Source organism: Gallus gallus, chromosome Z (genome assembly GCF_016699485.2).
Source record: "Gallus gallus isolate bGalGal1 chromosome Z, bGalGal1.mat.broiler.GRCg7b, whole genome shotgun sequence".
Lineage (NCBI taxonomy): Eukaryota > Metazoa > Chordata > Aves > Galliformes > Phasianidae > Gallus > Gallus gallus.
The window spans coordinates 44033508-44059930 of record NC_052572.1 but is presented as its reverse complement, the minus strand read 5'-3'; the positions used below and the strand labels follow the sequence as shown (position 1 = coordinate 44059930).

At 41.5% G+C, this 26423-nt stretch overlaps 1 protein-coding gene and 1 long non-coding RNA gene across 2 annotated transcripts; one reads left to right on the top strand and one right to left on the bottom strand.

The window, feature by feature from the left end:
* On the bottom strand, positions 1–12102 carry S1PR3 (sphingosine-1-phosphate receptor 3). The gene is made up of 2 exons (XM_004949243.5): positions 11824–12102; positions 1–6187 (listed from the first exon to the last, which is right to left on the bottom strand). Exon 2 carries the CDS (start codon positions 6004–6006, stop codon positions 4864–4866), a length of 1143 nt encoding a protein of 380 aa, XP_004949300.1. The 5' UTR covers positions 6007–6187; positions 11824–12102; the 3' UTR covers positions 1–4863.
* A 34-nt stretch (positions 12103–12136) lies between these two features.
* LOC101748261 lies at positions 12137–19768 on the top strand. The gene is made up of 2 exons (XR_001464773.4): positions 12137–13387; positions 16451–19768. It is a non-coding gene; the product is annotated as an uncharacterized LOC101748261 (long non-coding RNA).
* Positions 19769–26423: the final 6655 nt, after the last annotated feature.

The window sequence follows — 26423 nt, the reverse complement described above, 5'->3', positions numbered from 1 at the left end:
TTTTATATTTATTAATATTTATTGTTTTTAGAAAAAATTTTAATTGAGAAGTGCAGGAAAAAATAATGTGTGTGGAAAAATTGTGATAATTTATATTCCCAAAACTTTGGTGAATCTCAAAGTGTTTGCCTGCCTGCTGATTGTGATATTCTAGTTATGGAGGCAAACTTTGTCTCTGAGAAAGTCCTTGAGCAACAGAATTTGGAATGTTAGTGTCATGCAGCTGTTTTCTGATTATTCAGTTTGTGTTTGATAACCAAATTAATAAAATAACAAGCACTGCTACCAAAACTGAATGCATGTAAACTGGGCTTGAGTTTGTGCTCCTATGACCAAGCTCCCTAATAGACCATCTCTATGTAGCTATCTACCTACCTACCTACCTACAACATTTAACTTGAATTGATTGGATATTGAATATTTTTAAGTTAATGAACTACCCAGTAGAAACAGAGACCAAACATTTCAGAGGACAAGGCAGTGTGTAAAGGTATTGGTCTTAGTTACACTGACTTTACACTAGAGCAGTTCCATTCACTTTGACAGAGATTATTTTGATTTCCACTTCTCTATTTTGCCAAATAATTTTTTCTTGGTGCAAGAACAGGCCCATACTCTTTGTGGCAGATGATGTGCTCACCTGAAAAGGTATCTGTCCTGCTTGGCATGCTAAATAGGTAAGAGTAACCAGTTCCATAGTTTCTCCATGGAGAGTGACTGCAAGGATGATGTCCATACAAGAGAAGCTGTTTAGTGCGCTAAGAAAGCCTTCACATTTGAAGGACGTTTAGCTGGGCTGACACTCCCCAGTTCCCCTTCCTACACCACCAGAATAGTTCTTTGCAAAGACCCTTCCCTCAAAACCAATGGAAGAAAAGTTTAGCCCAGGACTGTCCTGGGAAGTTGCATTGCCCTTGGCAAGAGCTGCAGCCCTGAAGGCCACATAGATGCCTACATACCTCTTCACGGTATTTCAACTCTTGCAGCCTGCTCAAGGCTGCATTGAGACTCATGGCTCAGTGACAGCCCAGCAGAAACCCCTGATCACTGCTGCAGTTCTTGCAGCTAGTGAGTTTTTACCATGAGAGGAGACTGTCCCCAGACTCAGGGTGGGGCTTCCATCATAGTCAAGGGGCTGATCTGTGCTGCAGATTGTACGGGAAATGGTAGGTTAAATGACACTAATAGAATTGATGCTAACAAAGCTTAGCTCACCAGGGGTGGATTGGTTGCCCTCAGGATCTCAGCTTTTTGGCACCTGGCATTTTACACCCAGGTGTGTTTTCCATTTCCTCACTAAAGCTATTGGAAAAAACAAATGCTTCAGGAAATGCTACACCCTATTTACAGTCACTTAGTGCAAAATGTGCCTTTTCTATGGATGTTGCAGCCAATGCAGTGGGCCTTCAAAGCAGATAAGGTCAGAGAGCAGATTGGCTCCGAGAACAGAGGCAGAGCTTTCTGCTGGCTCCAGACTGGCAGAGCAGCAGCCCAAGGCTGCTGCTCTCACAGGTAGTGCTTTCAGGCATGGCATCCAGAATTTAAAACTGTGTTTTCTAGGAAGGACCAAAATCTTTGTACATTTCTTTAAAAGATGATTTCTACATATCAACTTTGCTCAAAGCTTTGAGATTCAAATAAAAGTTTTCTAAATGTTTATGGTACTCATACTCTATAACAGACTGTCAGCAATGTGACTCTTGTGAAAGCTGCATATGAAGGGTTTTTTTGTTTTTTTTTCTTCACCTTAGATGGTTGGATTTCAATTTCTTTTGCAATCTGGAAAAAAAAAAAAAATCCCAATTCATGAAATAGTATGAATGAAATCTGACTTTGCTTAACAGTTTTTTGTTTCATGTAAAACCAATTATGAAGAGAGATCGATTCAGATTTCTGGCAGACTCAAATCAGCCAAGGTATTAAAAAGTTTGGATTCAACACAGCAATTTAAGGAACTTTATAAAATTTTAGGGGGTAAGAAGCTTCAAGCATAGAGCTATTTCCTGATTGTTTAGAGTCCAGTACTTCTAAGCCCTTGATTTATCCTACTCCAGAATTTTGCTGTGAAATCTTCCCAAATCTGTGTTTAGCCTAGTATATGCTAGTGAGCTGTACCCACTGAAGAAAGACCAAGACTTATTTATTTATTTATTTGCCAGTATTTTGTAAATTTTATTATCAGTGTTCCATGAGAAAGTGTGAGTATTAGGAACCTGCTTCAAGTATGCCTGAGCAATAAAATACTCCACACTTTCCAACTCCCTGCCCTCAAAGAAAACCAAAACTTAAAAAAGAAAAACAAAAACCTCCAAAATAAGAAAGTGGAGTGAGAGCTGTGGGTTTGTTTGTTTGTTTGTTTGTTTCTTTTAATTATTATTGACACATAATCACATCTTCGAACAGTTACTTGTATTGCTTGTACCATACATCAACTAGCAATAGCTAAGGCTAGCATCCAGATGTCGCAACTCGTATTTACAGACGTGTTTCTAGATTTTGGCTACTGCAATTTTTATTTTTCACCTAAATATGGAATATCACATAACATCATAACACAATGTGAGGGTTTGTGTGGAACAGCCACAATGTTTTCTCCATCAGCTGTCCTGTCTTTTCAGCCTTTCTCATTTACAAAAAGCAAGAAATGCTGCCACATGCCACCACTTCATAAGCTAGCACTTAGGAGCACGTTAACATTTTTGCAGGCGGTTTCCAAACACGCAACTTCCAAGGCAGATCTTCAAGACTGAAAATGCACACAAATAGCACTGTAACATCTAAAAACTTAAGCCACAACAATACAATGTTGTCAGTTTTATTTCTAAAAAACTTACAGAGCTGCTGACCTCGCCCATATCTGCAGTTTATGCTCCTGTTCACGGTAAGCTTTGTTTAGCTGGTTCTTTCCTCTCTATATGCCTTGCATTATACCATTTTTGGTAGAAGTTATTCATACTTACTACTCTCTTTCACAGTTTGTTCAAATGCAATCTATGTTCTTTGTTCTTACACTTCATTAACAGCAAGAAAACATGTACAAGTACACTGCTAACTTGTAAAGATAATCACAATGCAAACTACATTTTAAAGGCATTTGCTACACACATTATATTCACGCACTATACATGCTTGGAAAGAGTCTTAATGCGGTTGATAATGATTAAGAGCAAACTCAAGCTAAGGATGAGCTCCTACAAGTTATTAATTAAAAAAGCCACAGCCTCTTCTGATAGTGCTTAAGGTGAAGTGTGGTTTGAGACATTAAGCAGGAATCTTCAGAAAAGCCCAAGTAATCTGAGTACTTCCCTTCCACTGAAGGGAAAGCCTACACCAAAGCCTCTAGCTGTAAAGTACCTGGATGGAAGTACCACAGGCCACTTCCATGGGAATATAAACTCAGATGCTTATGAAGTCCTATCTACTCTGGGTCTTAAGTCTTAGTGATGCCAAACAGCATCCTGTACTGAGGCTGGTAAGGCAGTGATAAACTACAAAGCTGTTTTCATAGAGGTTTCTCTGGGCCAGCCCCTCAAAAGGATGATTCTGAGCCTCCTGAAAAGTTGGAAGGTCTTCCAAAATGAATGGGCTTTCATTCCAGATCCAAGGCAGGGTCTGGTATAAACTGAGAGATGCTGTTCAGCATGACTCTGTTGTACCACATCTTTTCTCCCCTATCTACAAAAGTGCTCAGAGACAATAGAAGCATAATGTCCCTCTACCAGAAAATGGGATCTCATCCTACTGGTGGGGCCTCTTCCCTAGGAGAATTTATTTCACAATCCCATGCTGTGGTAGTGTCCAGAGGGAGAATGAGTAACTCCACAAGAATCAGATTGTGGTTCACTGCTATCTGAAATGATATACCTCTTCTTCAGAACTGAAGATGTCAACTTAGGTAGTGCATTCACAAGGTACATAGGTTTTACATAGGTTTTACATGCATTTTTAAATACACTAAAAATAGTAAATAAAAATATATGCTTTGAACTAGTACACACTCTTGATATATGTATGGTTGGGTCACATTTTAACTGCTTTAAATAGCAAACATATATAATCTCTCACAATAGTTATTTACTACTGCACACAAAATAAATTCTGAAATTTCACAGTGACAACTATCATGTTGTCTTTCACTGAACATGAAAAGTTTGAGTAACAGTGGAAACATAAAAATACTGCATTGGTATGGCATTAAAGTTTGTCAGTTTAAAGCTACTACTTAAAGTATTTTAAAAATCCCCTTTGGAACACATCTATCTATTACTATAATTTGTCACCTTCTACTCTATACTACAATATAATGTTTAAACTACAGTTAACTCCAACCAGTCAATGACTTTTTAATAAAGTATTGTACAAATATACAGCTATATTATATGACATACAAGTAAGGCCATTAATGTAACAGAAAGATACATACACAGAATTATAATCCCCAATATATGGAATGAGCTTTTCTCTGAGTCAGCAAAAATCAGGCTCATTTTTTTTATTGTCAGCAGTGTTTAGTGAATGCTGAAGTTTTACTTATTTTGTGAACATTTAGTGAATGTAACAGGTTTTACTGATGTCCTGAAGGATCAGATGGTGTCAAATACAGCTTCACAATGTAATGTCATCCTGGTCACAATGTCAGTAGATGTGCATGGTCTCTGTACTGGCTGCTGAGTAACATAAGAAGTTATTTCTGAATAAGATGTCTCACTGAAAGACATGCAAAGCGAATGATTGTTGATGATGAAGTCCTTGAAGTTAAATAATCGGTTAGTGTTTCCCCCTACAATTTAAGTGCACAAATACTTAAACTACACTTGTAGTTTAATTCTAAGCCACAGAAAGGTCCTTGTCTTGAGGAATACTTTACTTACAGAAGCTTCCATTGCAAAATGAAGGTTCACGTTTCTCAATGACACATGAGGGAATGCTCATCTGTGGGAAATCATCCTTCGGCTTCTGGGTGTTGCTGCTGCTGGATTTACTTCGGCTGTGATCTGGTGTGGGCTGGATAGGCATAGATCTGGCTGCCCTGGATCTCACCAGGCAGCCACAAACAAGTCGGAAGAAAGCTCGACGCATTTCCTTACTAGCCAAAGTATAGATGATAGGATTCATTGCAGAATTGATGACAGCCAGAGCTATAAACCAGTTGGCTTTGAATAGGACAGAACACTCCCTGACTTGGCAGGCCACATCAATAAGGAACAGAATGAACAATGGTGACCAACAGGCAATGAAGACACTAACAACAATTACAACAGTCCTAAGGAGTGCCATGGACCGCTCTGAGTTGTTGTGGTTAGTGACGTTACGGCTGCTGGACTTCACCAGGATGTAGATGCGTGCATAAAGAATAACAATGGCTACCAGAATGGCTATGAAGATACTAATGCAGAATACAACATACTTCTTGGAGTAAAGAGGCAAAATTGTTGAGCAATCTGGCAAGTTGTTTATACAGTTCCAGCCAAGGATGGGCAAGGCACCCAAGGAGATTGAAATAAGCCAACAGGTTCCAATGAGAAGGAATACTCTGTATTTTTTATTTGCATCATAAGGCCTCATCTTAATCATTGTCAAGTGTCGTTCAATAGCTATTGCTAATAAGCTGAAGGTGGAGGCTCCTAACGCAACGAACATACTGCCTTCCCTAATAAACCAGATTGTGGAGGACAAGCTCAGAGTTTTCTTCCCAGACATAAGAATGTTTACTTTGTAAACAATCCCAGCTAATAGATCACAGAGAGCTAGATTGCCAATGAAAAAGTACATGCGGTTGTGAAATTTATTGTTTTTCCAAATGGCAATCAACACCATCAGATTTTCCAGGACTATGAAACTACAGAGGATCAGAAATGCAACAGTGGTAAGGTCTATGTTATCAGTTGCCTTTTCCCTCAGAATAAGCTTTCCTGTGTAATTATAATGCAGTACAATCAGAGAGTCCATTTCCTCATTTCCTTCAGTACCAACAACAGCAGCAGGTATCACAGTAACTGTTGACATAGTTCATTAGCTGCTGTTGGATGCTTCTTCTTTAATGTCACAAGAATTTAGTTCCAGTAATTTTCCACAAGAGGGAGATCAAGCCACAATCCTCCAAGTGCTCGTCTGGGCAGGCAGTGGATATTCCCAGATCCAGCGTGTCTCACATGTTAATTTGGGAAAGCAGCTAAGAAATCAGGTTCTGAAAATAAGAACAAATGCAACATAAGTCTCACTGTCATCACACATCACCCATACAGCCTGTGTGATTGCTCAAGATCAGGCCCTGGATCCAAGAGAGATGTTGGCTAGGATGGAGTACTGAGGTCTAGGATGGAATTCTGAGGTCACACATTTATCAACCTGGTGGCGAAGAAGCCACGGGTTTTGCTTCCCATGGGTGCAGCTCCTGTTGGTAAGCAAAAGTTCCATGTAAAAAAAAAAAAAAATAATAATAATAATAAAAAAAAAGCAGGAGTAGCAAGAAGGATTAGCAAAAGCTCCCAGCAAGCCTATGTGCACAGGTGCACTCAATCTCAAAAAGACCAAAGTATATGTTCCACTGCCAAAACACCATCCCATCTTCAGTGCCTGAGCAGCAGCAAGGCAAAATTACTGCTTTTTAGTTTCCCATAGAGATCTAATGTAGCAAAAAACCTAAGAAAACATCAAACTTTGAAATCATTGTGTACATTGCCAGTGTCTGAAGTAGCTTCCCACACTTAACAATACCAAAACTATGCTACTTGCAATTAAGGAGACACTCTGAAAGCCATTCGTCATAAAGCTAATCCTACATCAAATTCAAATTAGTTGACCTACTACTATCATTTTTCTAAACAAACATAGCAAATCACATCTTTCTATCACTTTTCTTCTATGTTCCATATGCAACACATGCATATGATAAAACAGAATCAGATAATAGTTTTGGTTGGAAGGGACCTTTGAGGATCATCTGGTTCCAACCCTTCAGCCCTGGGCAGGACTACTACTTATCAGATAATGCTGCTCATGGCCCCATCCCACCTGGACTTGAACACTTCTGGGGATGGGGCACCCACAGCTTTTCTGGGCAGCCTGTGCTAGTGCCTCATCACCCTTTGAGTAAAAAACTTCCTCCTAATGTCTAACCTAAATGTCCCCTCTTTTAGTTTAAAGTCATTCCCTTTTGTTTCACTATTAGATCACATAAAAAGTAGGTCCCCCTCCTGCTTATAAACTCCATTCAAGTACTGGAAGGCCACAGTGAGGTCTCCTTTGGAGCCTTCTCCAAGGTAGACAAGCCCAGTTCCCTCAATCTTCCCTCATAGGAGAGCTGCCCTTTGATCATCCTTGTGGCCCTCCTCTGGACCTGCTCCAATAGCTCCCTGTCTTTCCCCTACTCAGGGGACCAGACCTGGATGTAGTACTCCAGATGGGGCCTCACAAGGGCAGAGTAGAGGGGGATAATCACCTCCCTCACCCTGCTGGCCACCCCTCCTCTGATCCAGCCTAGGATACAGCCCTGGCTGCAAGCACACACTGCTGGCTCATGTACAGATTTTCACCCACAAGGATCTCCAAGTTCTTCTCATCAGGGCTGCTCTCAATGAGCTCTTCTCCCAGTCTGTACTCATATCTGGGATTGCCCTGAGCCACGTGCTACACTCTGCACTTGTCCTTGTTGAACCTCAGTAGGTTCATCTGTGCACACTTTTCAAGCCTGTCTAGGTCCCTTTGGATGGCATTCCTTCAGTCTACTACATCAACTGCACTACTCAGCTTGTGTCATCATCAAACCTGCTGACAGAGCACTCAATCCCATTGTCTGTGCTGAAAAGCACTAGTCCTGACATGGACCACTGGAAGACACCACTGATTACTGGTCTCTACCTGGACATAGAGCCACTGTATGTACAAAAGACACTGATTTAAGATTTTTCTTTTTTAAATACTATAATGACCAGTTATTGTCCTTTTCAGTTTATCAAACAGAGACTTAGATTAATTGCAGCATTTTCCCATGGACTCTGATATGCTGCATTTCCACAGCAGGTTGATTCTCCGACCTCTCTTTTCTGCAGTACCATGCATAAGTATTGGAAGAGATCTGCACAGCTTTGTAAAAATATCAGGCAATGACAGAAGCACTTAATACTCGACCAAAATGCAACAGGCACTGAATACTTCAACGAGAGTCAGTGCTCATGCCTCAAATGCATGCAGTAAGGTTGAACAAATGGCCAATTTTTCAGTTCAACTACCAAACGAGAATGGAGAAGAGAACTGGTTCCATCTGAAGTAAATTTGTATTTTTTTTTAATTCATGAAAAATAGGAAAATAAAATTTCTGCTACATGGGAGGTCACTTTCTATTGCTCCCCCTCACCCCAGTGTAGCTTAATTTTAGGAATTAATAAGAGCTGTAACTCATATATACCATTTACAAAACGGCCATAAGCATTTCCCAAACATGTGAAAGGCACCTTCAAAAGAAGGCTACCAAGAGATGAATTTGAGATCTCAGCCTTGACCAGTACACCAGCAGTTTTCAACCTCTGACCTACACATTGCAATGAATCTCTTAATTATTCTACATAACAGAGGTATGCAGGCTTACTGTCAGTAGGCTTAGGTTTAACACAGAAGCGTCTGTACTTTCATTGGAAAGCACATAGGTTCCTGAAGATCACAAAAGCACCTGAGTTATTGCTATTCCAGCACATCATTTTGGACACTTGAGAAGTGGTAGTGGCATTTTCAAGCACCTTGTAGAAGACAAGAGCGAAGCAAGTCCCAACTGAATGTAAAAAGGTTTAAAGGATGACCCAACCCATTTTTCCCACCCTCCTTTTTCCTGAATTCTCTCCTTCAGAAAAAAATGAACCTGACAAAAGCTTGTGGTGACACGACTTCATTTCATTACTACATTCAGGATATATCAAAATGATTGTCTGAGAGAGTGATTTTCTATTATTATTTGCCCATTCTAGTGTCTATGTCCAAAATGCTTTGGTGGAGAGACCGACAGGGAGAGGTTATCTCTTGGAGCCATAGCTCTTTTTCCATCTGAAGATGGCAATCCCTTCGTTCATTTCTCCAGATCTGAAATGGACCCTCAAGTTGTTGACCCTTTTTCTGAAGCATGAACAGTAAAGATCTTCAGCAGAACTTCACCTCAGCTAAGGTTCAACCTAATTGTAATTCAGTTCAAATCTGCACACTGTTATCACAGACTATCACAGTCTTTCACTGTATTGACTTATAACAAAATGCCACTGTTCGTATGAATTGCAAGTGCTTGTCACTATACAATAAACAATTATATTTGATTAGAAAAGTATTCGTTAATGACAGCTTAACTAGCACCAGACTGCTTGAGAGAATTGTACTCAGTGCTGTTACAGCACCACACAAAATGCATGTTTCTATAAGACTTTTCCAAGCAGAGGTATCATACTCTTCTATCACAGAGCAAAGGCATTTCATTCTGACTCTATTGAAGGCAATGGTGCTATACCAGTTTCCCTGGCAGAAAGCATGTGTGACTCACTCAATCAGCAGAAGTTACACTGGATCTCTTTCATTGCTCATAATTACTTTTTATCTTAAAATTATTACAGTAAATTCTGTATCACAAAGGTAAATCTGCCTCTGATAGCCCAGTGTCAAGGCAGTGGAGGATATAACAGTATTCGCCAGGACTCTATGGGAATGAATCTCACTCACTAGCCACTTGAAAGTTAATACAAATAATAATGAAATAAATTAAAAATTATTCCTTTCTGACAGCAGCATTCAGCCATGCCATTTTTTAAAGATTGTCTTCATTTTTCTCCTTCTTTGTAGTCAGTAACTCAGAAATTATACAATTGGCTGTGTACTATAATAGTGAGGTAGCAGCAGTCAGCTCCAGAATAGAATACCACTGCTTCCTGACAGCTCTACAAATTAGTCCTCCAAATGTCTCTGTGCCAGCCAGATGCAGAGGACTAGTCACTAGCTGCAAAGTATGGACCTTACCTTTAAACACTGAAAAAAGAATCTGAAGAACATGTTGGTGAGTGTTGCACATTCAGCACTGCTATGGTTAAGTACCTCAATACCCTGAGATACTGCCAGAAATCCATTTCATTCTCTCTAAAGAAAAGAGGAGAAGCCCTGTTGCTGCACCACCAGGTACCACTAGAAATATAAAGCAATAGACAGATCAAGGGCAACCTGGCTATGCCTCCTTGTGGATGCGACGGCCAAATCAGTGTTCAAACAAAGGAACAACGCTAAGAACCACAGCCAAGTGGAGCACAATTCAGCTGTCTCCTTTCAGCTGCTGGGGTTACCTCTGTCCTGCCTGCTCCAAGGATGGAAAGAGCAGCTGGCTGAGCAGTGTGGCTGTGAGCACCATGATTTGCCCATGCTGGCAAACCTTCCTGCCTACTGCTACATTTAGTGATTTCAGTAGCTGTTAATGTGGTCTCCTGTACAGGTCCAAGATCCCATAGGCTCATGCACCCTTCCAGGTTGCAGCAGAGCTCACCACCACAGCTGATGTTCTCAGAATTTGATGGGGTACATAGTGTCTCCCACGTGGAAAGGTCAATGCTGTGTGGAAGTCCACAACACTCAGTTCTGCCCCGTGGTACATCTCTACCTCCCTTCCCAGACATACCAATAGCACAGCTGGGGAAGCAGGGCTCCCCACAGGAAACAATCCGGGTAAGGCCGCTGGGGACAACCTGCAGTTTTCCTCTGGGACTGTGTAACTCCCAGTACCAGGAGGTAGCAGGGATGTGATGACAATGCAGACTTCCTTCAGCAACTATTTGCAGAACACCTCTGTTCTAAGCAGGCATTCTGCTAGGAGACCCATAGGGAGTGGAGAGGTTCTACCATCTCATGAGTCACTGTGCAATTTACAGCAGCAAAAATAAGAAATATTTTCAAAACATTGAACCAAACAATTTTCATGATAGCCCGAAGTCAATCTTATAAAACATACGAGAGAACAAGACTTAATTTACTGCTCCTTACATTTCCCTTCACAACAGCATAAAATGCAGTTAAGTTTGGGACATACACTGCAACTCAGCTGGATTCTGTATTTTCCTACTTTCCAACCATCCATGAAAATACATGCCCAAATGGACCAGAGACCCCCTCACCACCACCACACACATTCCTGTTCTTCCTTCTCTTCCACACATTGCCATATGCTTTGGCCACAAACGACAATTTTAAGAAAAGCAAAGGGAAAGACAAGAATGTATATTCACAGCCAAACCTTTGTATATTTTAAAGCCTTTGTAGATGAAAAGTAAATGCGTGCAATTTGTCTGGCACACCCTGGCCGTAGAATTTAAGAGAAGGCTTTTAAGAACAGCCACTCTCGATGTAAATGGCCTCCAGACAACAAACATCAGCTGTAAAACAATGTCTTGGACAACTCAAATAAACTTTATAACAATTCTGTTTTTGAACTGAATGTGCCGGCAGCTTATGGCCTTTAGCAAATGGTTACTTTTTGACTTTGAAAGACAGACATCCGTTTGCATTCTGTAACCCCGAATAGCACACGTGCACCTCTTACTCGCAGCCCCGTCCGGTTTCGTTCCTGCAGGTAAGCACGTTAAAAGAAGGCAAATTAACTTCTTCCCCCCGCTGGCCCGTGCTGCTCCCGACTTATTCCTTCCACCCCCAAAAAATCAGCATTCAGTTCACAAACTATTATCTCAGCGACCCGAACTTCAGGGGTGTGACAAGGCGCTCGTTGGAGCCGTCCGAGCACAACCCCGACAGCTCCGGAACGCTCGCAGAGGACCGGCTTCACCTAACCCCGGCGCTCGGCGCTCCACTCACCGCCCTGCCGCTCCGCACAGCATCCCGGGCTCGCCACAGTCTGCAACTTTCCAGCTCCGAACAGGAGCTCCCTGGCGGCCGGACAGGGGACTCATAGCACACACCCACTGCCGCACCGATGCCGGGCAGAGGGCCGTCCCGCGGGGAACGGAGTACCTATGGGTGCTGATCGCCTCCCTTCCCCGAAGCTCAGCAGCAGCGGCTCCCGAGCTCGCGGGCTGCGCGGGCCGGGCCGGGCCACGTCGGGCGGGGCTGAGATGGCTGCACTCCTTCTCTGCCGCCGCTCCCGGCCGGCCCCCTCCTCAAACCCGAGCTCTGCCCGCCTCCTCCCGCCTCCGTCCTCTTCTGCCTGTCCCACTGTCTGCGGAGACGGACAGGCCGAGCATGGAGCAGCACGAGAGATAAGTGCGAAGCAACAGAGCCTACCATGGAGTATTTTTGCGGACCATGTACATGCTGTTGGAGGGAAGAGGGGTAGGAAATTCTAGGTAGTTCTTACTCATCTCGAATTATTAGCATGCTTGAGTGAGGCTCACCTTTCCTGCGGCTGCCCTCGAGTTTATTGTGCCTAGTAATCGGCAGTCAGCAGAGAGGAGTGACGCGGGGTGAAAGGCGCATTTAGAAATTCCAAGCAAAAATTGTGGAGGTTTTACTCTGAATTGCCAATTACAGTGGGCCCTTCGCAGAGTACATCCTGATAGAAGTATTGATTGAATAAAAGCATCTTGAGGATAACGATAGGTATGCATATTGCTCCAGTGCTGGGAGCTATACTTCTTGAAAGAAGTTGAAACCAGTGTCCTAGAGCATCTTAATTTACTCCACTTTGTAAAGTACCTGTGGGTACTGCAAGGTATCCTCTCAAAAAGCAAAACCTTCCTGTCAGGAGTGCATACAGTGAGCAGGAGCAGCGCAGCAGCACTGCTGAGGGCAGGCAGGTCTCAGGGCTGCCCAGTACCTCACAGCAGTGATGTCCTCAGCTTAGCATCATCGCACTGAAACTCATGCCACAGTTTCAGCTGTCAAGTTGCCTATACCACTGCTCCGGTTAAAGTCCTAAAAGAAAGCAGAACTGGGGTCTTAAAAGTCAGAAGTTTACACAAAGCTGATGAAACAGAATACATGGTGGTTTTCTGTCACTTTCTTGTCTATGGGAGATGACTAATAAAAGATTTCTAGGTAGGACCTTGGGAAATAAGTACTACAGATGGCCCAAGACTGGTAAAATCGCTTTGAAACCTCTGGGTCCAGTCTGTGTGGCCCTACCTATGGGCAGCACTGTGCTGCAGTGAGAGTGGTGCTGGCCTGACTTCTTCATCTTTCCATTTGGCATGCTGTTTGATGACTGCTCAGTTCTGTGGAATGAAAGTTCCCTCCACAGCATTTAGATGCACACACCACTATTTACAGCAAAGAGGACTCCAGGCCTGTGAGCTAGGGCTTTCTTGTGCCTCAGAAAGCCTTGTCCAGCAGTTTCCCTCCAAACAGCCCCAGGATGCTCTGCAGTCCCCATGGCAGCCACTTTCCACATGCTGCAAAGCCCAGTTCTGGCAGAGATGTTTTGGTAAGTACCTCTTTGCCTTGCTCTCAGATCTGCTATTATTCCTTGTCCTTTTCTCTGTATCCTTGTTTTTCCTTTAGTACCTTTCTAATGCTTTGAGAGAGGAGCTAGAAGGAGTAGCCTTGCTGATCAGAGTCAGAAATCTTCCACAAGAAAGATTCTTTAGGCAACAGTGCCAGCAGATGCCAAGCCATGCCCTGCTGTCTGCAGTGGATTTGGCGTGGCTGCCCAGCTGGCCCTGCCACCAACTTGTAAGGGTGTGAGTAGCCAGGACCCACCACAGGACGAGGAAACTGCCCTGCACTGCAGAGCACTGTGTGTGGGAAGTATTGTATATGTGGTGCAGACCAGGCATTACTTCCTGAGAACGCTGATGTTTGGCATCCCAAACCCTTCTTCTGCCAAAAAAGCACCTTGAATATGATGATCCCAGCAGTGAGCACAGGCGACATTATACCCCAGCTCTCCTCTCTGGAAGACAGAGAGGCAGGCAGCAGGATGGTGCAGTGCAGCCTGGAGGAGCCTCCCAGAAGCAATGAATGGAGAAAGGTCCTCAAGCAGATGCTGCCAGGGATTTTCCTGGAGTAGCACCTCATGTCCCAGCAGCTCTCCACAACAACCCTCTGGGAGCTCAGCACAGCCCTCTTGTTCATTTCTAAACATTGTGCAACATCCTGAAAGGCATGCTTACAAATACTCAGTTTTACAAGAAGCTCTCAACCTTGTTGAAGCACTCTTAAAAGAAATGGCATTTTTGTGGTTTTTGTGGGGTAAATTATTTACAATCAGATAAGAAACAGAAAGCAATGGCAAGGAACAATAGTCAATTTTCATAGCAACAGGAGTTTAGCCGCTGAATTGCCCAGCAATGCAGAGTCTGTTCTGACCTGGAAATTCACTAGTAACTGGGCAAATAGGATGCATAATGCATCAGCATTATAAAAAATGCTATAAAAGCAGCACTTGCTGATGTTATTGGGGGTACTCAACAGCGAAACTAAAATTGTTGACAAAGAATTTCCAGACCCCAAAGGTCCAGGGTGACCTGCTGATAAAGTGATGTGTACAGTTCCAGGCTGCTAAGTGAAACATAGGAAAAAATAACTGTATGTACATATGCACAAGTTTGCCTGAAGTGTTAGCACTCAGGAGGGATGTAATTGCAGATAGTTACCTGAAAACACTGTACACTCATTAACTGTAAATGGGAAACTAAATGTTAGGAATTATGAAGTAAGAAATGAAAATCAGAACATATCTCTGGTTAGTTCATCTTATAATTAAACACTATAATATGTTATAATGTGGTATAATGAACCACAGGAAAGAGCACACAAGACAACAGGATGGTTATAAAAGTTTTCTGGGCAGAGAAAATGCAAGTTGGCTGGGCCTGATCATTAGTGTGAGGAAAGGGAAAAACACAACAATGGAGAAAGACAGTTTAAAACAAAAGGAAACAAATTTCCAAAAAGATAGTGTTGAATTGAGGAACACACTGCTGCGGGAGAAAAAAGTAGAAAAAGGTTAAGCGCACACATAGGTATAGTTCTGATGACTCTTAACCCTAGTGGCAAATGCAGCATGGAACAGAGGCTGCTGGATCCAGGCTGTGGCAGCACACTTCCATCCTCAGAGCTAGTGTGGGGTGGATCCTCTCTGTTTTGTTTCCTCTTTTTGTAAAAATTCATGGTCTTGGCTAAAAGGACAAACAGCCACATAGGTGACAGCATGAACATTGCTTCTGCAGATACAGAAAAACTGAGCACTTTTTTTTTTCTTGGGGGGGGGGGGGGGGGGGGGGGGGGGGAGGGGGAGGTGGCGGTGGGGAGGAGGGGGGGTGGAATTTAAAATGAATATGGAATAGGAAGATTTGGAACTCAGAGAAGTGGCTGGGCCAAAGCAATGGACTTGGAAGTGGCCAAGCCAAGTTATGTGATCAGTCTGGAGCCTCACAGCACACTGTGTCAGCTGATGACTTTGTTTCTCTGCTATCTGTGTTAAATGGAGAATTTATAATTAAATTTTGTCATTCAAAAGTGGCGTCTGATTCAACTCATTCAATGAGAGACACACGTACCATTTATATTAAAGGGTTTTCAGCACAGGCTTGAAAGTTAAAAAAGCAATTTTGGAACTTCTATTTAAAAATACTTAAAGGAATAAAAAAACTGTGGTAACTGCCAGACAAGCTGAAGCCATCCTCAGACAGAAGATTGCGGTTTTTATACAGAAACACAGATCATGTGACATGACTAATACTATCTTTCTCAGGTACCAGAAGAAACTCTGTTTTCTGCTAACTGTTTTAGATATTATAAAACTTAGGGTCTTTTGGCTTATCAAGATTAAAAAGCATTAGTGCCATGTATTACTGATGCCTTTGTTAGAAATCCTCATGCAGATCTGTCAGTGATTTAATTTCCTGATGTTCCTGAAGTAATGCTTCACCACTTGGAAAATCAGTCATCTATTTTTTATTTGATTGATTTAATATGTAAACAAAACGTGAGCAGAGTGATCTTAAAAATTGCAGTTAAAAATAGAAGGACATTTAGCTAATTATATTATAAGTTATTGTAGATGTATGCTTTTTTACTGCAGCTGAGTTTATCTTTTTGTATTAGCAAGATATGTTTTGCATTTTTATGTCTTGGTAATGAAGTTCTGCAGAATATTTTTTCTTTGTAACGTTGCTTCTTTACCCATTTCTGTGCTAAAAAGCCAAGCTTGAACCCAATATTGCTTAATTCAGAAATGATTAATAGAAATATGAAATGTTCAGTTATTTTTTGGATGTAATATGAACATTAAAGAAAAACAAAGAAAAAGAGTATTCAGTTGGAATGCTGTTGAACCATAACCCTCGGGGACCAAAACGTGTTTGGTTACTACATCAGAGAAGTTATCTATCAATCATAGTAACATAAAAAAAATTCTGGATGCTTCAAAAATTGTTAACTTCACATCCTTATGCACTTTTTTGTCATGGCTATGCATTTGTTGAATTATTTCAATTTTCTCTATTTGTTTTAAATATCTGTGCTATCCTTTCTTTTTCAACAGGAAGTCTGGCACACTGGCCCTGTAAATCCACCATATGAATGGCTGAGATCATGATCCTGCTGCTCCAACATTTCTAACCCATTTTGCTTGAATCGCAACATCTCATAATGTATTTTGAGTTCATAGATTTAAAATGGGGATCTTTAGAAAATAGTATTGTGAATCAGAGCATCTGAAAATATTAACATTGCTTTAATACATAATTTTGGAGTTTGTGTTACTGGTGATTGATAAACACAGTAACCAAATGCATCTACCTCTTACACTCACATCTGCTTTCTGTTCCCCCAGATCAGTACTTGGGAATGACAAAAAGGGAAAGGATTAGACTCTGTACAAGCTGATAAACACATGCAAATGCATATGAAGGTTGTAGGTTTAGAAGCCTTTTTTACTTCACCTATTCTGTATAAATGCAATGGTGTTTCTGAGTGCTCCTACTCCTCAGGCTGCCTCTGGGGTCCCCCCCCGGTCATGGGCAGTGCTGAGCCCCAAAAGGAGTAGACAAGGCATGACTGAGGCACAGTGCCTGCTACCAAGTGCATGGGTGTAGTACTGTGCACATTGTCCCTGGAGGAGTGTTACACTTCCTAAATGCAAGGTTGCATGGTAGCAATGCCAGCATGCCCCTTGGACCACAGTGCCCATATGGCTGTATTTTTTAGTACTTATGTGTAGTTCTAAAGGGATGCTCTTTCTTGGCAAAAGCAGCAAGATGTAGGGATTTTGCTGTTTGAGGAGAAAATAACTAAAACTGACTGAATTCCTTTCAAACTAGCCAAGGACTATTAAGTCATTGAAACTTAGACCTGATTTTTTTAAATGGATAATACAGTAAAGGACTAAGTTTCAATTATGAGGGAATGTAAGCAAGCAGATGAGCAGATTAATCCATTAGCACATGAGGATGGAAATTCATAGACAGTTTCTTTGTCAGGCAAGTCTCATTTTTAAAGGAAAGCAGCACATCCACAGAATACAGAATTAACACTTTTACTTTTTTTTTTTTTTTTTAAATAACTCCTGTATTCAGAACAGCAGAGTAGCAAAGTGCCATTCTGAAGCAGCAGGAGATGTTTTTTTCCATATTATTTTTGTGAGAATTTTATCCAGTGAAGTTCTTTCACGAACCACAATGAGAGTAGCAAACCTGAATCTCTGGATTTTGGATTGAAATAAAAATGTCTGCCATGACCTTCCGACTGATGATTAAAAGTCTTTGGAGTAAATTGGGCAGCTTTACTTTCAGAGAAATCACATTCCGCCCATATTTCAGTGCATGTTAAGCACAGCTCAAGAAAATTTCCATTCACTGAAGCAAAGCTCAGAGCTAGATCCCTGGCTGCTGTCTGCCACCATGCACAGTGTCAGGCTTCATTCACTGAAGCATCACTGCTTTGCATCAGGGAAAGATGTAGCTGTTTAGATCAGGCATTTTGATGGCCTGGGAAGAGCAAAAAAAAAAAAACATGGAATGAATATGGCAACATCTGGTTTCTGGTGCATGTTGCTGGAAATGATCCTCTTCTGCCACAGCAAAGAAGCACAAAGGAAGGTAAGTTTTCACTTGAACTCATACTGAAAAGATGAATAATCTGTTTTGCTATAATGAAGAATGGGCTTTGTGTGATGATGCTTAATGCACAGTATTTAAGTGTCATGGCACTGGGGGCACTGATTTTCCAGCCCTACTTCAACCCTGCTGAATTAAGCTGCCCACTTCTCTCTGTTTCACTGTTTTCCTGGAAGTGTTTACCTCCTCCATGTCAGTTCATGGCTTAGCTAATAGTCCTCCATTCTAAGGGACTATGACAGCTGTTCAGACAGGTAACTGTGGCCATAACCCTTTTAATGTTTGGGAACCTGGAGAGGGGCTGCCCCACTGAGGACCACCTCATGCTGCCAGACCCTCATCCATACATCTGAACAGGGCTGATCACAGAGCCCCAGCTACTGTGTGACCACCCGCACCTCAGACACAGCACGGATAATGCAAAGCCAGCCTGGCTTTGCAGGGTGAGAGGGTGAGGTCAGGTGCCAAGCTCAAGCTGAAATGTGGTCCCTGACCCAGGCAGGGACAGTGAACAGGTATCCCAGCTGTGAATGGCTGGGCAATTAGGATGATATGGCCTGCCTCAGAGCCTTGACATTTAGTCCTCTCTGCTGAATTCCATGAGGAGTCCATGATTCAGAGCTGTGTGGTACTCCATGCTTAAAGACACTGCAGTTTTGTCCTATGTCAAGTTCACTCAGTTAACAACTGATCTTTCCACTAATGCAACTCCAAAATTCTCTCAAAGTTTATGCTGGAAAACATGATCCAAGTTGCATGTTGAGACTCATAAGCACTGGCCTGTTCCATGTGAAGGGATTGTATGACTGATTACATCTGGACACCGACCAGGAAGAACAAAGTCACCACTGACGGCATGTCAGGAGCCACAAAGGAAAATCATACAGGATATGTGGGACTCAGCTGTGAAAACCTGACACCCATTCTCTTAACTCTGCAAATATCTAGACAACTTGGCTAGACCCAAACAGTCCATACAACAGTGGTCACGAAGAAAGAGATTTAACATTCTCTGTACCATAGCATACGTGCAAGTGTGGGCAGCCTGGATTAATATACACCCTCTAATACCTGCTTGGGAAGATTAAGACACCTCATCAACCAGTTTGCCATTTTCACAGTGGCCATGTGAGGTGGCCATAGGTGGAAGAGAACGTAATACAGAGGCCTTTCCGTATATTAGTAGTGTGCCGGGCTAATACTCCATCAAAATCTGCACCTGGGCTTGCATCTAAATAGTCAGGGAGTATTATATGTAATATATAATGTGTAATATGTAAATAGGCCAGTTGAGACATGGAAATGCTAGTGGTCTCTGTGATCTTATGCTCTTTGACTTAATATGGGATGTCAGGGAAGTTCTTTACAGAAAGAGTGGTGAGGTGCTGAAACTGGCTGCCTAGAGAGGTTGTGGATGCCTCGTCTCTGGAGGTGTTCAAGACCAGGTTGGATGGGACCCTGGGCAACCTGGTCTAGTACCAGATCTGGAGGTTGGTGGTCCTGCCTATGGCAGGGGGCTTGGAACTTGATGTTGGGGCTTGGAACTTGGGTCTCTTCCAACCCAAGTCATTCTTTGATTCTATGATTTTATGCTTGAACTGAGTGTAAGAAATTAAAAGAGAAGTGGAAGAGGGGAATAGAAGAAATCTGTATTTTTTAAGAAGGTAATGGACCAGGTTTTCAAAGCCATTGAGAAATTCTGATTCCCACTGAGGATAATAGGAGTTGAGAATGCTCAGAAATGGCAAAAAAAAAAAAAAAAAAAAAAAAAAAAAAAAAAAATAGACATCTGTATTGACTTTATAATAATGATTCAAAATTATGTTTAAGAAACTTATAAAACAAGTACTGTTCAGAAAAGAACTCTTGACCTCTCACAGCAACCCCTTAATAATCTCATGTCTTGATATCTTCAACATATGTTTCCCCTTATACTGAAGATAAATCCCTCTCATACTACATAGCATTCTTAAGAACTGTTACTATTTGATGAAACAAGAAGTTCCCCAGAATCCTTATGGGCCACATCTTTGAATCAGACAATGAGAGCTTCTTAGGAGTTAATGGCGTATTTTTTGCTATTCATGAACATGAAGGTTGAAACATCCCAGTAAATAATGGCTAGATTACAATAGCCTGCAGATTAAACAGAGGATTGCTTTGAACAGTCCCATGTGCCTCAAATGGTGTCACTGGATGGAAAGAAGAAGACCTTTAGGTGATTGAGACTGCCCAAAATAATGCACACATACACACATGATGCTACATTTATATATAAAATAATATCTAATTCCTTTAAAGATTTGAGTGTATTCTTCTACTGTTCCTCTTGGGTCTGTGTATGCAGTGTAAGTCCGTGCTGTGTAGTAACATGCACAATATAACTTGGTTACTGGAAGCATTGTTTCTCTGGCATGGGACACTCCTAGATAACCAGCTCTACTAAGAAATGCATATTCTTAGGGGCACACTACTGACTCTTCTGGATTGTCTGCCACGTTTAGAAGGATGGTGTCATGGTTTTATGATTTTTGTTATTGGTATTCCACATCATAACATCGTGTAATGTACTGGGAGTTAAAGAGTTAATGCTCCAGTTCCATGGATTGTCAATAGTTCTGGGTATATCTGCCTCAGAAGGGAAGAAGAGCTACATACCCCAGCGTACTTTTCATTTCTGTTTTCCATTCAGAGGGAAAGATAAAACTGTTTGCAGGTCATGAGACATCCCCTTTTTTCCCTTTCTGCTCATCTCTGCAGTGTGTGTGCTCCCTGGCCATCTCACCCTCAGCATTAGTGTAAGACCTTCAGGTTTTTTTTGGTTGTTTTTTTTGTTTGTTTGTTTTTGGACACTCTCTAATTTTATTTGATTTATTAGCCTCAATTCCAATTATATTGTATTATATTGTGTTATCTTGCATTCCGATTTCATAATTAGTAAGTAAGTTTCTTTCTTCTCAGATTGTTGCCACTGTTTTGTCTTTAGGCCCATCTCCCTACCCTTTTTGTTTTTCTCCTTTACTGGGGTATGGGTCTGTGGTTCCCTCTGCCCCACTAGTCACAGAACCAGACTAATCAGCCCATGAACAGTTGACAGATGGTGAAGAAAAACCTGTCCTTCATTGCATTCTATACACTTAAGTTGTTTTATTTACATGAAGCCATTCTCTAAAGCTGTTATATCATAGAATTATAGAATAGTAGAATATCTTGATTTGAAAGGGACCCACAAGAAACACTGAGTCCAACTCCTGATTTCATACAGAACCACCCAAAGCTCAAACCTTATGTTGTTCAAATACTCCTTGAGCTCCAGCAGCTTGGGGCTGTGCCCACTGCCCTGGGGAGCTTGTTTCATGCCCACCGCCCTCTGGTGAAGAACCTTTTCCTAACCTCCACCTACCCTCTTCTGACACAGCTCCATGCCATTCCCTCTGGTCTTGTTGCTGTCACCAGAGAGCAGAGCTCAGCACAGCACCTCTACTACCTGTGAGGAGCTGTAGGCTGTCTCCCCTCAGTGTTTTCCAGGCTGAACAGATAAAGGGACCTCAGCTGCTCCCCATACATATTGATCTCTAGATCCTCCACCACCTTTATGGTCGTCCTTTGGACACTCTGATAGTTTTATGTCCTTCTTATATTGTAGCACTCAAACTTGCACACAGTGCTCAAGGTGAGGCAGCCACAGAATGGAACAGATGGACAATCCCTTCCCTCAACCAGCTAGCAGTGCTGGTCATGAGGGACCCCATCTTGCTGTCAACCAAAATCCCCAGAACCCTTTCTGTGGAGCTTCTAGGCTCTCATCCCCTAGTCTGTGCATATTCCTGAGGTTGCCCCATTCCAGGTGCAGAATCTGGCACCTGTTCTTGTATCTGGTGAGTGCCCAGTACTCCAATTTGTTAAGGTTTCTCTGCAAGGTCTCTCCACCTTCCATCCTGTTGAGGGAATCAGTGACTATTCCTATTTTAGTATTGTCTGTAGTTATTTAGTATACAACCAACTACTGTATCTACTGATCTACATTAGCAAGCACTACATGCCATAAGAGCATCCAGTCCATCTTGCTAGGCTGACCTCAGGAAATTTTTTTACTAGGTTCTCTTAGAAGAGAGTGCTATCCTTAAACTGTGGTTAGGTCTGCCAGTCATCTCATTTTCTTTCATATGTCACCTAACAGTTGATGCAAACTGGGTGAGATATTGGTCTTTTTTTTTTTTTTCATGTCAACAGAGAGATTCCTGCTGATATTAATAATTTTTGTATTATTTCTATTTTCTAAAACTCCTTTTCATTTACAATTTCCCCTTTCTGTTCTTCTTTTACTCATCAGATTTTCAAATATGTTTCCCTGAAACTCAAGTTCTCCAGCTACAGTGTGCTCTTCTTCTATTCAATTTCTTGCATTAACTATTCCTGTATTTGTATATAATCTTATAGCGCTGCTTTCTTTTCTTGAAATCTCTCACATGAATCTCATTCTGTCAATATTCAAACTCTCCACAATCACCTTTTTCACACTCCTTTCATTTCATATAATCATAGAATCATATAATCATAGAGTTGGAAGGGATCTTTAAAGGCCATCTAGTCCAACTCCCTGGCAATGAACAGGGACATCTACATCTCAGTCAGATTGCTCAGAGTCTTGTCCAACCTGGCCTTAAAAGTCTCCAGGGACAGGGCATCCACTACATCTCTGGGCAACCTGTGATAGTTTCTCACCACTCTTGTTGTAGAAAACTTCTTTATGTCCAATCTACGTCTCCCTTCTTTTATTCTCTTTGTCCTGTCTCAGCAGATACTGCTAAAGAGTCTGTCCCCTTCTTTCTTACCCTTTTAGATACCGAAAGGCCACTCTCAGGTCTCCCTGCAGCCTTTTCTTCTCCAGTCTAAACAGCCCCAGGTCTCTCACCTATCCCTGTAGGTGAAGTGTTCCATTCCTTGGATTATTTTTGTGGCCCTTCTCTGGATGCTCTCTAACAGGTCTATAGCTCTCTTGTACTCAGAAAACCACATTTGGACACAGTCCTCCAGATCACCTCCCCTGCCCTACTGGCTGCACTTTTTTTGACACAGCCCATGATACGGTTAGCTTTCTGGGCTGCAAGGGCATATTGCTGACTCATGTCCAGCTTGCCATCCACCAGTACCCCCAAATCCTTTTTGGCAGGACGGTGCTCCATCCTTACATCTTCCAGCTTGTACCAACAGTGGGGATTACCATGACCCAGTTTGACACCCAGCTTCGTTGAACCTCATGAAGTTCACCACTACTTGAACCTGCATCTGTGTCTCCAGATGGAATCCTGTCCCTCAGGCGTGTCGACTGGACCACACATTTTGGTGCCATCTTCTGGTGCTGATGGTGCACTCGATCCCAATATTGATGTCATTGATGAAGAGTTCTCTTAGCAGTTCATTTTTATACTAAAAGTATTTAAGTGTCAGTGGGACAACAATATATAAAGCATCAGAATTACTAAAAGTTAATATCTTCTCAGTTTTACTCCTACAGCTCATAACCTCCCAAGTGTCTGGCAGAGTGGGAAAAACTTGCCTAAGGCTGCCGGTAACTATCACTGTTCATCTGCTGAGCTCATGGACATGTGAAGTAGGATATACCTTCTACCTGAAGAAAGTTATTATTCATAATAATTTTCCCCACCTCCAGAGGAAAATAAGAATGTATGTCTGCATTTCTGGGATACTTTTGGAAATAATGTTATTTATGCCCCACCCATTGGCAAGCCTTATTTAGCCTAAATACGGAGTTCTGTGGTTCTGGTGCAGCAAATCCTTAATTTGCATCTTCTCTGATGGTAATGTGGAGTGACAAATGACATCCTTCCAGTCTTAAGTGGATAATAGCATACCCAGAGAAGGGTTATGAAAAGAAGTGAACCTGCACACTGTCGCAAGGACCCATTAGTGCTATACAGTGTAACACATTTGTATAAAGGTCTCAAGTATATGTCTCAAAGACTACATTTTTGTTCTGCTCTACTCAAGCTCAGATCTCTGAGTTTAGTTACTCCCTACACCCTCCACACTGGGGTAGGAAAGAGAATGAGCTCCAAGGAGGAGAACTGATTGTTGAGGGTGTTTCTCACACTGACAGTTCAAGCTCAAGTAGCGGGAAGCCTCAGGAGTCTGTGTAGCTGTCACGGAAACTCACAACAAAATCCCTAAGTCAGCATAAGATTCGGTTTAAAATGCATCAGATTTCTCTGTATTTTCTTAGATGCTCTTTCAGATTTCCCTGGAGTTGTGTAAAGGCTTGTGAATCTTGCTGATGCTGATATTTTCTCTGAGGAGAACTCTTCATAAAAATTCCCTAAGTTATATGTAAGAGAACATTTTACATGATTTGATGAAGATATAACAAGCGGTTTACATTTCATTCTAAGTGCTGCTTTATGCTTGAGGTATTTACTTTTTTGGAAGTCCAAATAAGCTTCTACAAGTTTCTACAAGTGTCTGTCATTATTCTATTTAGTTCATCAACAAATGATCAGTTTCTGTACTATGTTTTTACTAGTACATAATTTCTCTGTGTATCTCTATATTTTAGTAGCTGTTTTCACTGTCTAATGGATAAGCTGTGGTTATAAAAAACAAGGAGGGTATTGATGTTATAGTATTCCCAAAAGTGGTGAGACTTGAACTGCATAGATCAGCAGTCAAGGTCCAGTGTGTCTGGGAGTGCATGATGACACATGAGGATGGCATTGAGATTGTGTATCCAAAATGTTTTATTGACAATAACATATCAGGTAATAGATGATTTTTTGTCCAACACTGATGCACTCATTCAGACTGCAAGGCACAGATTACCTGCACAAGTTACACAGAGAATAACCAAGAGAATTTCAGTATTTTCCACTGTATTCTACTCTCAGAGCAGCTCTCCTCTATTGATAGTAATGGAAACTGTATGTGCACATGTAGTCTAAAATTGGTATAGGGAACAGTGGCCATGCAGGTAATCCTTGCGTACAGATAACACTAGTAGCCTTTTCTGTAAATGCTGATTTATATCCATTCCTTTTCTTATAGGTCATTCTCTTGTGCTGCCTCTAGACATGATTATCCTTGTCCTTGTCCTGGATGGCAAAGAAGCAGCGCATAGCAAGGGCTGTTGCAGAAAAACATGTTTACAGTGTTCCTTTTTATTTGAAGACTTTAGATATTTGGCTAAGAAATTAGTTCTGTTAGTTTTACACATTTAAATCAAAACACTTCATTTACTTACTCACTTTTTAGAAGCAGAACATGAAGATTTCTTCTTCTAAAACATTAATTTGATTATGATCCAGAAATGGCAGACCTTGCATTCTGACTGTGAAGTGATCTACACCTGGTTTAAGCTACACTTAGTGTATGTGAAAGACATTTTCCTACCTGCTGGAGTCCACACTCCCTGGCTTCAACTTCTTACTCTTTGAAGCCTACTTATGCATATAAAAATCAAATTTTGACAGGGCCCTTACTCTACATACCCTATGGAACCCTTCAATCCTGTGAAGAGCACGGAGAGACAAAGAAAAGACTGAAATAAAAGTGTGATGCTCTTTGTGACATCTTCTTCCAACACAATAGAAAATTTTCAAGGACCCTCAGCAAGAATAAATACTCTTAAGAGAATATTTCCTCCCAAAATTCTCCTACATAATGCATGCTTGCAACAATTTCTGAGTGATTTTCTGTATTGTTTTGATTACTGCTTGGTGGCTTCAAAATGTGTTTTGATGCCATACTTTTGCGAGTGCTGATTTTGTAATCCCAGTAAAAATAGCTGCAGCACTGTATATCTGTGTGTGTGCATATTAGACTTTTTGCATTCTTCTCTTAGTTTTTGTTCCATGTAGTTAATCAGTAGGTTGCATTTCAAAAAATCTGAGAAAACAAATATTTTTTATATGCTTGTTTGGAGAGCTTTCAGTTGAACCTTAGTTCTTGTTCTATCAGTTAAAGTCCTCTAATGTATGACCAACTTAAAATAGTGTGGCCTAAAGTAGTTTGTTTGATAAAAGTTCTTCCTGTTACAAGTGTGGAGAATCAAGCATAATTCCCTAGCACAGAAGGAGAAGAAATGATGCAATGTCTATAAAGCTGTTGTTGAATGTGGCATGATTCCAAATATATCCATGTGGCTCCTGTTTAATAATAACATCCCCATGGATGCAGTGTTATGGGTCATGTAAGGCTGCAAAGATAAAGCATCTAATGCTTCTAATACAAGCATCTGCTCCTTCTCTCCCTGTTTCTTATGAGAGTTGGAGAAATGCACTTCACTAATTTAGTAACATCAGATAATGTAGTCTCTGAAGCATCATGTAGCATTGAAGCAGTTCCCATTCAGGAAATTTTGACCAGAGTATGTGAGTAGATTAAATC